The 15,429-nt window shown below is 42.6% G+C and overlaps 1 protein-coding gene across 9 annotated transcripts in view; it reads left to right on the top strand.

Moving 5' to 3' along the window:
* The first annotated feature begins 6 nt into the window (after positions 1-6).
* Positions 7-15,429, top strand: part of HERC4 (HECT and RLD domain containing E3 ubiquitin protein ligase 4) — an 85,690-nt gene continuing 70,267 nt past the window's right edge. For all 9 annotated transcript variants that reach the window (XM_025205563.1, XM_025205564.1, XM_025205561.1 and 6 more), the window contains exons 1-4: positions 7-204; positions 1,530-1,819; positions 11,010-11,169; positions 13,409-13,485. In XM_025205563.1, the coding sequence (XP_025061348.1) occupies positions 1,594-1,819; positions 11,010-11,169; positions 13,409-13,485 (463 nt within the window). In that variant the 5' untranslated portion in view covers positions 7-204; positions 1,530-1,593. The remainder of the gene's footprint in view (positions 205-1,529; positions 1,820-11,009; positions 11,170-13,408; positions 13,486-15,429) is intronic.

Below are 15,429 nucleotides of genomic sequence, written 5' to 3'. Positions count from 1 at the left end.
CTTCGTTGCCAGCCAAGGGGCAGGATCAGCCGTGGCAGTACGTCCGCCTCCTCCCGCTGCTCGCGAGGAGCCCAGACGCGGGGATGCGGCCCCGGCGGCCTCACCTCTCTGCTGCCTTCCCCTCTTGCAGGACGGACCCCGCTGCACGGATGCGTGAAGGTTGCGTGTGTGTCACTATGTCTTAACTCAAGGCTGCTTCATCTGGTACGTCTTCGAGCCTGGTAGGAGATAATGACCCGGGTTCCCCTTCGAGGTAGACAGTCCGGAAAGCCTCCCTGCACCGGTCTGTTTATAAGAAGAACTTGAAACTTCCTCTTCAGGACTTGGGACTTAAAACCAAGTTCTGTTGTTTTAATCTGTGGTTTCACCCTCCTTGTTTCCAGGTGCTAGTTGCTGGCTGCATGTCAGCAGCTTTTGTGCTGGATGCATGCTTTTATATAGATTATGAAGCATGTTACCATCTTTCGGAATGGAAATTTGTACACATGTGAATTGTACATGAATTGAATCTTCATCCCCAGAGGTTTTTAAGACCTGGGTAGACAAAACCTTGACTGGGATGATCTAGCTGAGGATGGTCCTGCTTTGAGCAGGGGGTTGTCTTAAATAGTTTCTCAAACTGTGGGTCACAACCCAAAAGTGGGTCGCGAGAACAAACTGTGACTTTTCCCTTGCAGGCTGGCTGAGCACCAGCCTGTGAGGGACTGCTTGGGTATCCCACCCCATGCCCTGCACACTGGGGGAGTGGGGCCAGGGGGGCAGCAGTTTGGGAGTGAGGGGCACTGGGTCGGGACTGGCCATCAATGTTTACAAATGAGTCCTGGTACAAAAAAGGTTGAGAACCACTGGACTAGATGACATTCTGAGGTCCCTTCCAACTCTAATTTTCTATGACTCTATATAATGTATTTATAGTCAGTTCCCATTGTTTAGTTATGCTGTTTTGATCACAGTGATCTTGGATGAAAGTTTCTGGTGCTCTTAAATTGAGAATGTTTTGAAATAAGGGGAGACTCCACCTTATGTGAACTGGCCTTCTAGAAATATCACAAATACTTTGTGCCAAATTGGAAACCAAAAAGGAGAGAAATGTAGCTTTGTCTTGTCTACAAATGTTTACTAAGCCCAGTTAGTAAGAAGGTGAGGTCCAGTTAGAAAGCAAGAAGCATAGATGAACATGAGAGGAGGGAATGAAATATGTGGAATTATTCATCAGATTAGATTTAAATTGTATAATTTCTGTTAGAGGGCTCCTTGCCTTTCAGGCCAGTGAAATCTAAGGAGGTCCATATCTTGGGACAGCACTCTACCTGGATTAATCACAGTGCAAGATCTGTGCTGTAGTTCAGTGTTAATTACAAAAAAAATCAAAGGAGTGAAATGTTTACCAATGAATATGTTTATTATGATTTTATTTTATACAGTTGGTTTTTAAAGGATGTGCTTTATAACATGCTTTTAAAGTTTATAGCATTTAAAAAAATATTTCCTTTAGAATAGTACTGAACTTATGACTTTTCCCTGAACAGTGATACAGAAGGGATATTTTTGACGTGAAACTGGAAGATTGTTTTCATCAAAAGACCTGTCAACATGTTGTGTTGGGGAAATGCATCCTTTGGACAACTTGGATTGGGTGGAATTGATGAAGAGATTGTTTTAGAACCCAGAAAAAGTGACTTTTTCCTAAATAAAAAAGTGAGAGATGTAGGATGTGGACTCAGGCATACTGTTTTTGTCCTGGACGATGGGACTGTTTATACATGTGGTTGTAATGATCTAGGACAACTAGGACATGAAAAAGCCAGAAAGAGACCAGGTAAGTTAAAGATTATGAAGGGGGTGGGGCAGAGAGGGAAAAAGAAAGTGTGTGTGGGGTAGGGGGAAGGGGGTGTTTAATTTTAGTTATTCTACTTGGGCTCAGAAAATCTTTCTATTTATTTAACTTTGTGCACACAGTTCCAGAGCCCTGCAGGTTTGGGACTTTAAAGTTTTTATTTTATAAATCTTGCTTTTTCATACCTTACTTTTGTAGAAAGTAGTAAGCCCACTACTTTCTATGTAAGATGCACATAATTCTGTAGCCTGATTGGTTGATAGTATTAGATAAAATACATCTGCTTATTGGTCTACTTTTTTCTCTTAATTTTAGTCTAATTATATCCTCAATGACTATTACCTGTGTGTGGGTACATATAACTATTGTGTCTCTTGGCTATCTTTTCTGTAAGTATTAAAGCCAAAGTATACCATATTTTAAAAAACTCTCACCCTTGTAAGTGTTGAAGAGCCACTGTCCTGTGCTGTTTCTGTATAGTACGGACAGCAAATGTGCAACAATATACAAAGGTGTACAATATGTGTAATGTTGAATGGGACTTTCCTTTATATAACCAACACTAGCAAATTGCCCTTCATGAAGTTTGGGGGGGGGCAGGGACAGAGTGCTGTCACTCAGTGCCCTGCGGTGCCACCGCTCCACCTCCAGCCACGTGGTCCCCCCACATCCCCCCATCCCCCTCTCCTGTCTGTTCGCTGGGGGTATGTGGCCACCCCTTGGATGCAGTAGTGAGGCCGGAGTTGGGGGGTGAGGCCAGTGCTGTCCTGCCAGCACGTTGTGCCACTGCTGCTTCCAAGGAGCAGGGGAGGGGCGAGGCCAGCATTGCTGGCCTTGCCCCCCTGCTCTGGCTCCTCAGTCCCTGGTGGTGCTCTGCCATGTGCGTCTGTCTGTGCAGAGCACTTAGATTGGCTGCCAAGACGACCAATCAGAGTGCGAATAAAGTGTTACAGACAGACAGACTCACTAAGGTTTTTATTATATTAGAACAGAGCTTTCCAAACTGTGTGCCGTGACACATTAGTGTGTCGGCAGCAGTGTGTAGGTGTGTCGCGCGAAATGCAGAAAATTTTGCGGAAGGGCACCGCGGAGCTTCCTTACTCGCGTCTGCTTCCCTTGGCCCCTCCCCCGGAACTGAATTACTGTGTCGCGAAATGATGCATGTCTAAAAAGTGTGTCACCAACATGAAAAGTTTGGAAAGCTCTGTATTAGAATGTAAGTAAGCTCTGGGCAAGGGAATAGATGGGACCAAGATCCTGGAATTCTGTAAGACATTGTACATTTTATAATTTGAGGTGTTTTGGTGGTGCATCTCTGCTCACTTTATTGTAAAGAAAAGATATTTCCCAAAGCTGTTTTAGATACTTGGGGAAACTGTCAGTGTTCCTTTATATATAATTCCATAAATCTGGCAAACAAATAGCTAATCTCTATAAAACAGAAAAAATGCTTTAAAAGAATCCTAGAGATGCATCAGACAGATGAGAAAAAGTGCTGCCCTCCTTTGTGTCTGAAGAATCTATTATGTTCAGTGGAACCAGTATGATTTGTCTTACTGCTGTTAGAGGTAGCCTGTGCAGGCTGGGTTCTAGCATCATGGTTATTTAAATCTCTTTGCTGTGGAGCTATATACTGCCATATCTCACGATCTTTAGTATAGAACCACTGGCCGCATTCAGATGAGCGTGACTGTGTGCGGCGGTGCCATGTACTGCACGTTCAGATGTTCTCCGCGCTGCAGTGGAGCAGCACAAAGGGTTTTTTGACTCCTGAAAACTCTCATGGAGAGTCTTTTGACCCCTGTGGCTGCCAGCCAGGCCCTACGTGGAAGAATCGCCACTGCTGCAGCCTGGGGAGGTCCCCAGCCAAGGCTGCTGGCCCCAGCCTCCCCTACTGCCCCTGGAGTAACTTGTGTGCCCAGGCATTCCCCGGGGACAAGTAGTGGTGACAAAAGGTGTGCCACTGCTTGTTGTCCCCGGGGAACCAAACATCCACATCATGTGTGGACGTGCCCGCTTTGTCCACAGCTAAAGGAATCCTTCAGCACCTGATCCTGCAGAGTTGTTCTTCAGCCTGGGGAATTGGCATCTCCCTTCTATGTGGATTGCTATTGCACATATGTGAGTTAATGAGAATGTCAGAAATGAGGATTTGACCCACAGTCTGTAAATATAGAATTATTTCATTTTTAATTATCTAGTATTGTGATATGGAGGCAATCTAATTGGAACAATTATTTACTTTAAAAATAACATTAAAAATAGAATGTGCGGAAAATCACTTTCCAAATAGACTTTTAGAATTTTTTTAAACGCATTTCTAAGAGATTTTTAAAAGGGGCTTTCAGCTTGCATGCCGACATGAGGATCTCTTTGACAAGCCTTAAACTAGAATGCAAAAAACACCCCCTCAGTTTCTTTCCTTCCTCCCCAGGGTGCTATGTACATGCTTGTTTGCTGTTGCATTTTTATAGAAGTCTTGTGGCTTTTGGTACTCATGAACATCCTCTAGCAGGGACTTCAGAGGAGAGTGCACATGTGCTCCCTCCAGAGCAGTGTTTGCAGTATCTTCATACAACTAATATGAGATATAAGTAGAACTGTTCTTAAGTATTGTCAAATGCACAAAGTAAAGAAACTGACTAGGCAGAATAATAATTTCCTCTGATCTCTTTCAGTTAGAATTAAATTCTAAGATTACTATAAATATAGAATCCTTCAAATAGTTTTGTTTTTCCTTCATTGTATAATGTTATGATTTTTTTTTTTTATTTTAGAATACTAGCATTGATTTCTTAAGTATCGGTTTCTTAATATCTTGAAACTGAAATTGCACAGGTTTCACTGTTTAACACTATATGCTTCAAAGAGGAAGTAGTTTTTATCACGAGCAAGTATTTTCTGTCACAAGCTTAATCAAGATCTAACTTGCATGAGTTATCTTTAAATAACTGCTAAGGTCTTGTACTTTTTGCTATCTTGGGGGGAAAAAAAAATAATTGACCAGTGGCCTTTATTACCTATGAGGCAGAAAAATATTAAGTTGTTTTTTTATAAAGACATAGATTTTAAGGAGAAGTTATCCAAAAGTTTCCATACATAGGCCAAATTTTAAATTGCTTATATTTTTAATACAGTTTCCAGAATGATTTATATTAATTTAACTTTCATTTGTGTCTGTTACAGGATTTTCAAGAAGGCTTATCACTTATTTGAGCACGTTAATGTCTTTAAATCCTATTAAACTGTAGGTGACTGGCAATAGCTTTGAAAGAGGTTGTATAAATTAGGTTATGTTGCATGAAAGGTTTACGTGCAGACATTATTTTAAAATATGGTTAATGTACTCCCATGCACAGTACTAGAACCTTCGCTCTCTGGTTTGTTTACACGGTAAAATGATAATCTTTCACTGTGTTGCAAAAAATCTGTTTTTAAAAGGCTATAGTCTGTCACTTTAGGCCTCCAAAAATATCTACCTTTATGATGGCTGCATGACACTTTCTTTATAAGGAGGAGAGTGGATGATAGGCTTTGAAGGGTCACCGTGGATCATCTGGTCCAACCCTCAATTTATGATCCTCTGGTGACAGGTACTTGGTTAGAGTTTAGTGAGCATACTGTCTTATAAAAATGCACAGTCCCCCAAATTACATTTGAAAAGTATATCAAACTGAATATTTTGAGGCACTTTAGGGGAAAAAAAAATCTTGTTTGAGTGCCTCCTATGTGGAGTGGGGCAGGGGAGGAACTAAAGCAGTGATTACTACCAGGGTGCTGTGGCATCCTTGGGTGCCTTGAAATCTTTTACGGATGCTGTGGGGTGCCGGACAGTGTTAGCACAGTTAGGTGCGCAAACTTGATTTACAAGATAAACAGAGTTTCCAAATAGGAATCCATAGTGTCAAAAATGTTTTGACCTGCTGTGATCTTTCCAAGTTCTTTGCAAGAGAAAAATTGCTCTACTACTTTTCTGTGGTTAAAAAATGAGTGAAAACCAAAGAGCTGGTGCTTTCCAAGGAGCCTCTCATGTCTAAAAAGGCTGAAAACAAATTAACTAAAGCTATACAGACAAGTTATAACCTCCTCTGTTTATAAGGACATAACAACAAGAATACTGATAGGCCCTTAAAGGTGGCACTTACTTCTGTCTTAGTGTTGTCCCAGCTGTGTGTTGCATATAGGAAAAAGTTATGCTGTATGGGTAACAAGACCCTTGCATGAGTGAATCTGGAAAACGGAGAGTTGTGTAATAGCTACATGGTCTCCCAAAGTGATCAATCGAGGTTTCAAGAGGGTTTAAACTGGTTAGCTCATTTTCAGTTCTGGTTCTCACTTTTTTTCACCAGTTTTTCCTTATGTGAGAACGTATGTAGCAGTTAATTAGGTACAGTTATGGGCAACGTAAACACTGTAGGAACCTTTGACAGGAATAGTTGTATACATCCAAATAAGATGTTAAATTCACCTCTAGGAGCAGAGATTGGACACCTGCTCAGCAAGATAGTTTGAGTGCACTAAAGCTACAAACCATTCTTTCTCTGCTACTTCTTATCCTACGAGGTAAATGGGCATCAACTGTATTTGTCTGCAGTTGTTAGGACTAAAGGCTTTTCTTTCATTTTAATGACTGTCTCTTTAGGGAGTTTTGGCTACCAAATTGACCTTTAAATTTGGAGCAGTTGTGAATATGAAAGCTAGGGACAGAAATTACACACAAACCAGCTTAAGTGATCGGTAACCAATTTAAACCTGTAACAGGGATGGGCAAAATGCGGCTCATGGGCCAGATGCAGCCTGCCATACTATTCTATCCAGCCCCCTAAAAAATTTAGAAAATTAATATTTATCTGTCACTGGCTACCTGTCATGCGGCCCTTGATGGCTTGTCAAAACTCAGTAAGCGGCCCTCAGCCCAAAATAATTGCCCGCCCCTGCTGTAACAGAACAGAGGTTCAGTGCATTTAAGCCACTTTCAAAATGGCTGAAACTGGCTTAAGATAAACCTGTGTGGATGTAGTTGCAGACTTAACTGATTTAGGTCAAACTGGTTTGTGGAAATTTTGTCCTAGCTCCCTTCCTGATTCAAGTTAATTTATAGTCCTCTAGTATCCTAGGATGCTGTGCAGCCCTGGCTGTGCTCTCAGCTCCAGTGGAGCAGGGCAGGCCCTGCCCACAGCTGTCACGTGGGCTCTTCCATCCCTTGCAGCTGGGAGCCAGGCTGATTCCCCTGGCCCTGCCCCTGCCCCCTCCTTTTCCCTGGGGGATTGGCCTGGCTCACAGCTTGGGCAGAGAGTAAAGCCCCTACTATGGGCTTCCCCCTGCATTCCACTTCTGCCAGGAACAGCCCAGTGGGGGTCCAGAGCCAGGCAGGTGGGGGAGGCTGTTTTTCCCCACCCACAGCTGTCCTGCTGGCTGAGGAGGTGGCATAGCCAGGTGATCAACCCAGCTGCTGGTGGCCAGCTCAGGTGGGGGGAGTAAAGCCCCAACTGCAGGCTTCTCCCTACCCGTGCCAGGCACAGTCCATTCCTTCCTCAGTTGGCTTGCTGGCCAAGAACAGTGTGTGGCTGGGTGATTGGCCCAACTCCTGGCTTCCAGCTCAGGTTGGGGGAGTAAAGCCCCTACTGTGGGCTGTCCTCCCAGCCCTGCCTGGCTCTGGACTCCCAGCCGAGCTGTGCTCAACAGGGGCAGAGGGGAAGCCTGCAGTGGGGTCTTTACTTCCCCTGCCCATGCTGGACCGATCACCCAGCCCTGGCTTTACTCCTCCCAACCTGAGCTGGAAGCCAGGGAGGGATTCCCCCCATGCCCACTCTGCTGGCCTGAGGCTGAGGAGAGGGCATGACTGGGGGAATGGCTGGGCTCAGGGTGCTTTGCAGTGGCTGGCAGGCCCGGAGGCCTGCTCTAGTGCTCTCCAGCTACTGTTATGGGCCACTGCACGGATCTGGCTGCCTTTCCCTTATGCAAAGTGAATGTCAGTTCACTTGTTTCTTGGTTCAGTCTAGGCAGTTTAGAAAAACCTGCAAAGGTTGAATCAATTCAGCCTTGGGTGTTTTGACTGTCTGTAATTAGCTAAAGTGAGGCAGGCTGCTCTTTTTGTATTGTTATGCTTTTCCCCCCAAAGCTTCTGTGGTGGTGGGTTTTTTTGTTTTGTTTGTTTTTGCTTTTCCTTGTCACTTAATTTACTTAATACAGAATTAATGGGCAGCTAAGATACTGGTCATTGTCTTAATGGACATACTTGGAATGCGTAGGCTAGAGCTACAGCTCCTGCATGGACTATTTTTACTTTCTCTACAACTCTCACGGTGTTTGAGGACAAGGATAAGGAGAATGCATTTCTTCTTTGCTTACATTTTAAGAGTATAGATATACTTCAGTTAGCTCGTCTGCTAGCTTATCTATAAGGATGTTCTAACTGCTATAACCTCAAGTGCTCAAAGATCATGAGCATCTTAAAGACGTGATGTTTTTTTAAAAATATATTTATTTTTATTTGCTTTTATCTTCTGAACATTTACACTCCATTTTTTTTTTAAAACTTTTTTCCAAAACCACAAGGGCTATTAATTTATTCACAGTTGGGGTTTTAAGAACAATTTCAAATGTTGGAATACTTGTAGTTAAATTGCAAGAGATGGCAACATTTCATATATTTAATAAGTTCATATATACCAAGTTCTTAGTACTAATGTCTGATCTATTGCACCTGATTTTTCAGAGATGCTGAGGACTTGCACTGACCTCCACATTTTGGAAAAATTGGCAATAAATGTCAAGAAGGGCATATGATTAGTTGAACATGTCTGAAAATTTTAGTTTTAATGATAAGGCTTTGTGACGTTTTCCTCTTCAAGTTGCTGAGATTTGAAATAAAACATTTCTTGAGGGATCCAAGTCATTGGAGGAAGAAAATAACTATGTTCTAAGTCCATAAATGTTAATGAAAACTTTTTATCTGACCTTGCATTCTCTTTGTCTGTTCTTATTGTGGTTTTCCTGGCCTTGAGAGATTAAAAGCAAGTATCTTCCATTGTCTCATCTACTTTTGGTAATACTATTGTAGATTATGATGATGTGAATTTTTAAAGCATTACTTAGCTTTTACTGTTTATGTTGTTTCACTTCTTTATAAACTTAATTTTGCTTGGGAAAAGAAAAGCTCATTTAGTGTTACTTTCTGGGTTTTATGCAGTGTTGCTGCCACTTCAGAATTAAGTCAGGTCAGGAGAGAGTTTGTTTCCGCACCGAACTGTTCAGACTTAAGTATCAAAATAAAAAATATTTTTAGAAAATATTACTGAGGCATTAATGACTTTAGAAAGCCACCTTTTTTTTTTCCTAGTAGGTTCTGGCACCGTGCTTTGCCCTTCTCTACTACGCTGAAGTTTCATCCTGAAACTGCAATTTTCATTAATATTACTTATGCTATCTCTTTTGTCCAAGACTCGTTCGAGGGACTTACGAATACCACATTTAATTTTTGCCAGAATCTAATCCATTTGATATCTTACTATTGAGCAGCAAATGTGTATAGTGCAGTGTTTCTCAACCTTTTTAGTCTGAGGGTATCCTTACATCATTTAGGAGTTTAGCATCACCCTGATTGAGAACCACTGAGCTAGAATCTAGCTGGTGCCAGATTAGGGCAGTAGAAACAGGACTTTACCCCACTGTGTGTTGTTTTTTCCACTCTCTTCCCCTTCCTTGGCCCTGCTCTGTACTTGAAGGGGCAAATGTGGCCCCTACTACTACAACTGCTCCACCAGTAACTTGCACACTGCCAACTGGAGCTACACACATCCCCAGCTCCTCCTGCCAGCCTTGGTAGAACGTGAGAAGCGGGAGGGATAAGATGGATTGGAAAGTGTAGCCCCATAGTGTCATATGTACTTGTTTGCCTGAGCGTGCATGCACAGTGTGTGGACGGGGAGTGCCTGGCTTTTGTAAGGGGATGAAGAGAGGGTAGCTGCGGGTGCTGCTTGTCTTCAGGATGCAGGGGGAGGATTGATCTCTTACCTCCTGGCACAAGGGCCACCTGTTGCAGTATCCGTGGAAAGGCTCTCATGGTACCTTGGTTGAGAATCACTGGTATAGAATGTAGCTTGATCAGTAAAAGTGTTAATGTAGTATATGCAAACATTGAAGACATACATGTGAGCTACTTCCAAATTGGAGGTTAACCATGAAGTGTTATATCCCCAGATAATCCTGCTGCATGTTTTTCAGAGTTCTGCAGCCTGAGTGTAGAACTTAGCCTTTTAGCCCTGATTTACAACATTCTGTGTGCTGGTTCTGAGAACCACATGCATGGAGCCTTATTGCAGTCAGGTGGCCTCTGTCTTGAACCAACCCTATTGTGTGTGGGTTTTAAAGGACTTAAAAAGCCTTGTGCATTATCCTTAAGTAAATATGTAGAATGATTTTCTCTTTTGAAGTGTTTGTTTAATCACTTAACGCAAATTGATTTCATGGGGGCATCTACATGTGAAATTAATTCAAAGCAATAAACTCCAGTGTATATTGTGCCAGAGTTTATTGCTCCTGGCACACCATTTGAATGTGCAGCTGGGATTGCAGCACATTGAGCCAGGTCAGAGCACCCCTGGCTGGTAGGAGGCCCAGGGGGTCAGCATGCAAGCCTGGGGCTGGTCCAGGTCGGCTCAGTGTGCTGCAGAGGGACTGGCTGGGGCACAAGGGTGCTTCAGTGCAGGGCTAGCCAACAGGCAGCCCCTGTATTGGTGCTCCCTCATGCCCCAGCCAGCTGGGTCAGTGTCTACATGTGCATTGCTGTGCATGGTAAAACCGCAGCAGGATAGTACTTGTAAATACTAGTACTAGGATAGTACTTATAAATACAAATGCTATCCTGTTGTGGAGTTTATTACTTTACTGTGGCCTCATAGGGCCACATATGTAGATGCTGAGATGTTTACTGCAGAGCTAATTAGGCAACTCCACAGTAAAGTAATAAACACCTGCATTTATTAAATTTAAGTTACTTGGCACCACTATGATCATGTTGTATTTTGTGTGTATTCTAATTGAGAAATCTAGATTAATATACTGTGCTATTTCATTTTATGCCTTAGTAGGCGATGGCTGGACTTAATAATTTTTGTTTGTTAATCATAACATCAGAATCTAACTCCTCTTCTTGTCTTTTTTTTTAAAGAGCACGTTGGTGCCCTTGATGCCCAAAATATTGTATCTGTTTCATGTGGAGAAGCCCATACGCTAGCATTAAATGACAAAGGCCAAGTATATGCTTGGGGTCTAGCTACTGAGGGACAGCTTGGCTTGCCTGGAACAGAAGAATGTATTAGAGTACCCAGGTAAAAAAATTAAAAATAAAATGTTTTTTCTAAGTAAGCATCTTATTTTGAAAGGTTTGAGTAATGATATTTATACACACAATTCTCAACAATTAAAGCCTTCTAAAAGATAATATACAGCGTAGAACTTCACATTATCATTTTCAGTGCCTCTTTCCCAGTCACTTTTAGGTTTTTTGATAATAGACGCACTTGGTAGATGAATATATTCCAAGAGTAGTATATATTCCAAGAGTGTTTTTTGAAGAACAGAAATGAAGATGCTGCTTAAAGCACCTTGAGTGAAGTAATCTTTTAGGAATTTGCATGCCTTTAAATAGTCACACGGGTAGGGGAGGTGCAATCTGATCTCCATGTTGTAATTTTACCTCTGAGGTTCTCAGCTGTGGTCAAATAACTGCCTCTCTGATTGCATAAGTAACATGGTTTTATAAGCATGATCTACTTCTGCATTTCAAAAGCGCCTTTATTAAATTGAACAGTGTTTTCAGAGTACTGCCGTAAGCATGTTGAAATCAATGTAACTGCATAATAGTAAAGTTAAGTTGCATGTTTGCAGAACTTTTCTGACTTATCTCATTAAGTTTTGACATAAAACAAGTTAACAAACTATACAAATATCTCAATGTTAATCTATTGTAGTTTTAACTAATAGAAAATAGACTCTTGTACACTATGAATGGCTCATAGGCTAGGGACAGATATTCAAAAAGCCTAAGCCTGAATTGATTCAATCTTTGCAGGTTAGTCTGCAGTGCTCAGAGCCTGCAGTGGCTCGGGATAGAAGCCGGGGAGGTGCTAGAGCAGCCTTCCCTTCCCTTTGCACAGTGCTGAGCTGAGTGGTGTGGCCAGGCCTCAGCCAGACGCTTTGATTAGGGGGGTCTACCTGCAGCATCCCAGGCTTTTCCCTGCTGGCTGCTCAAGGGGTGGGAGTGTTGTTAAACCCCAGCCCCCCGCTAGTACTCTGAGGGAAGGGGTGTGTGTGTGCAGTGTATGCATGTATTGATGATACGGAGCTTTTTAATTTCCCTTCCTGCTTCTTTATGCTGTCTGGAGCAAAATGACAGGCAAGCAAGCCGGCAGGAGATAGAACAGTGTTTATCACCCCATCAGCAAAACAATAGCTTCTCTCCATTAGTTCAAACTCTTGTTAAACACTTTACCAGTTGACCTGTTGATTAGCTCCAAAAAGCCTTAAGTGGTCACTGTTCTGTCTGCCTGTCCCAGTGAAATTGGAGAGGCACACATACAGACACCTCTCAGCATTAGCTAGCATACCACATGCCTAGGGTGTAGGGCTGGGGTTTGTGCTGTGGAAGATGGGAGGGTGGGGGGAGGATTCCTGCTTGAGCAGCAAGAGGTGGGTAGGGCAGGGGGAAGCCAGGCAAATCCAGCTGTGCCTGCAGTCTCTGTCAGAGCTCCAGCAAGGGAGCAGAGGGAAGGGGCCAGCCCTGCTGTGGATCAGAGAGCCCTGCCCAGCCCAGAGAGCATGCTGAGAGGCTAGGCGTTCTGGTTTATCTTAAACCAGCAAGGGCTCTGGGACAGACATTGCATAAACCGGTTTGAGCCAAATCTGATACTACATTCAACCAGGTTTATCGCAGACTGGTTTAAGCCATTTTCAAACTGGGTTATGTGCACTGAACATCTGTTCTGTTACTGGATTAAATCAGTTTCTGATCACTTAAACCAGTTTGTGTGTAATGTCTGTCCCTAGCCAACTCCGCCTAATTTCCCCCTGAAGTTAGGATTAGGGGAAGACAATGTAATCCTTGTGTCTTGATGTTCTTTTAGGACTGCTTAGGAGGAGTCCTAATGTGTCCACCCTATTGTATTAGGGTGGTGAGGAATAAATTTTTTAAATCTTTAGACCTAGAGCACGACAAGTTTGTAGGGAGGGTTTGTTTGTTTGTTTTTAACCTCTTCCTTTAATGTTTCCCAGTCCTGTACTATGATATTCTTAGTGTCACTTAAACACCTTTGTTCTTAAAGGGACTTCTTTGGTATTAATAAGAGTCTTGGTAATTTCTGTGGATTCCAGTTAATAAGAACTTTAGTTTAATATCTTGTAATGAATGGTTTTGAATAAAGTCTGCTTCATAAAATTTAGTCTAGCTTCAACCACATGCTAGTGGAAAAGTTTGACAAGTATTTTTATGTTCTTCTTTCAGATTTTGTCTTGTATGTCACAATACCTAGATGCAGTGGTCTAATGCTTTCTCTTTTTTTTCCCCCATAGAAATATCAAAAGTTTATCAGAGATACAAATAGTACAAGTAGCTTGTGGTTACTGTCATTCACTTGCACTTTCAAAAGGTAAGGCAAATTGTTGGGAATTGTTGTGTAAATTCATATTAATAAATTCAAAAGGTTTTAAAATACAATTTTATATATAAATCTCCAGAGTACCTTATACCCTCTGTCAAGTTCCATCTACTATTGCAAAAGCTTGGTCCATGGATAAGTATTTGAACTGAAGAGAAATATTCACTGTGTGAAATATACTAAGCTCATCAAATAATAAGGTTCATTAACAATTTTTCTTCGTTTTTTATTTACTTTGGTTTGCATGTTCTCTCCATCTGTTTGACTTTTGGTTGCTTTGACTTTCTTAGTGGTTTTCCACTTTTCTCCAGAACTGCTACTTTGCCACCAGTCTTCTAGTCTATCTTGTACTCGGGTTTCTTTGGGGTTGCAAAAAGTAACTTTCTTAACTCTGTGTCATTACAGATGGGATTTTAAAAACTTAGAGAGCATTATTGTTAATGTTCATTGGATTTTGAGAACATGTTTATGTTACCTGAATCATTGTACATTGTACATTATGTGTAGATTGGTATAGACACCCAGAAGAAGGAAAGCTGAAAGTAGAATAGTTACCCTTTTTTTTGTTTCTCTATTGCAAAATTAAATGAAGCAGATCATAGCTAAAGAGCAACATTTGTTTTTAGCGAAATGAGTATAACAAAATAAGGTTTCTTCCCTGGGTAGGCATTTGGCATGGATTTTTTTTTTTTAATGGAAGACAAAAGTCCAAACCAGCTTTAAACTAGTTTTATGTGGCAATGTTTTAAAAAACTTGGGATAAGCTTTTAAACTAACAAAATTCGTAAGCATATAGTGGTCATTATAGGCTCTCCTGCTTATTAAATAGCTGTAAATCGTTTAAACATATTGGCCTTGATCCTGTGAGTTAGTGATGCTGTAAGCAGATGCAGCATCAATGAAGATATTCGGGCTATTTCCAAACTGAATAGCCTGTGGGATGCATAAAATAAGCCGTAATCACATTTTTTTTGCCTAGCCTTTTGTATTTCCAGTTAATTAATAGGCCAGTCAGTCTTACCTCGATGCTGGGCAAGCTGTTCGAGAAAATTATTCTGGCACACATCCAGGAGGGGCCAGCAGGGAAATGCATGCTCAGGGGCAACCAGCACGGGTTCATCAGCGGCAGGTCATGTCAGACCAACCTGGTGGCCTTCTACGATCAGGTCACTAAATCATTGGATGCAGGGGTAGCAGTGGATATAGTCTTCCTGGACTTCCGGAAGGCTTTCGACACTGTCTCTCACCCCGTTCTCATTAGGAAACTGGGGGACTGTGGCATAGACACCCACACAGTCCAATGGGTCGCCAGCTGGCTAGAGAGCCGCACCCAGAGGGTGGTAGTGGATGGGTCCTTCTCGGCCTGGAAGGACATGGGCAGTGGGGTCCCGCAGGGCCCGGTCCTCGGCCCCGCCCTTTTCAACATCTTCATCAGTGATTTGGATGAGGGGGTGCAAAGCACCCTGTTCAAATTTGCTGATGACACCAAGATGTGGGGGGATGTGGGCACAATAGAAGGGAGCAACAGGCTACAGTCGGACCTTGACAGGTTACAAGGATGGGCAGAGGAGAACAGGATGGGGTTCAACACAGACAAGTGCAAGGTGATGCACCCGGGGAGGAACAACCGGCACCATACCTACAGGCTGGGGAACTCCCTTCTTGTCAGCACGGAGGTGGAAAAGGATCTTGGAGTCATTATTGACTCCAAGATGAACATGGCTCGGCAGTGTGGGAAGGCGGCTAGGAAGGCCAACTGTACCTTGTCGTGCATCCACAGATGCATTTCAAGCAGGACGAAGGAGGTGATCCTCTCCCTCTATGCGGCACTGGTCAGGCCGCAGCTAGAGTACTGTGTCCAGTTCTGGGAGCCGCACTTTAAGAGGGATGTGGACAGCATCGAGAGGGTCCAAAGGAGGGCCACTCGCATGATCA

This window comes from Alligator sinensis, unplaced genomic scaffold (genome assembly GCF_000455745.1).
Source record: "Alligator sinensis unplaced genomic scaffold, ASM45574v1 scaffold325_1, whole genome shotgun sequence".
In the NCBI taxonomy this organism is placed as follows: Eukaryota; Metazoa; Chordata; order Crocodylia; family Alligatoridae; genus Alligator; species Alligator sinensis.
The sequence above is the reverse complement of the archived record's forward strand: the minus strand, read 5'-3'. Positions and strand labels throughout refer to the sequence as shown.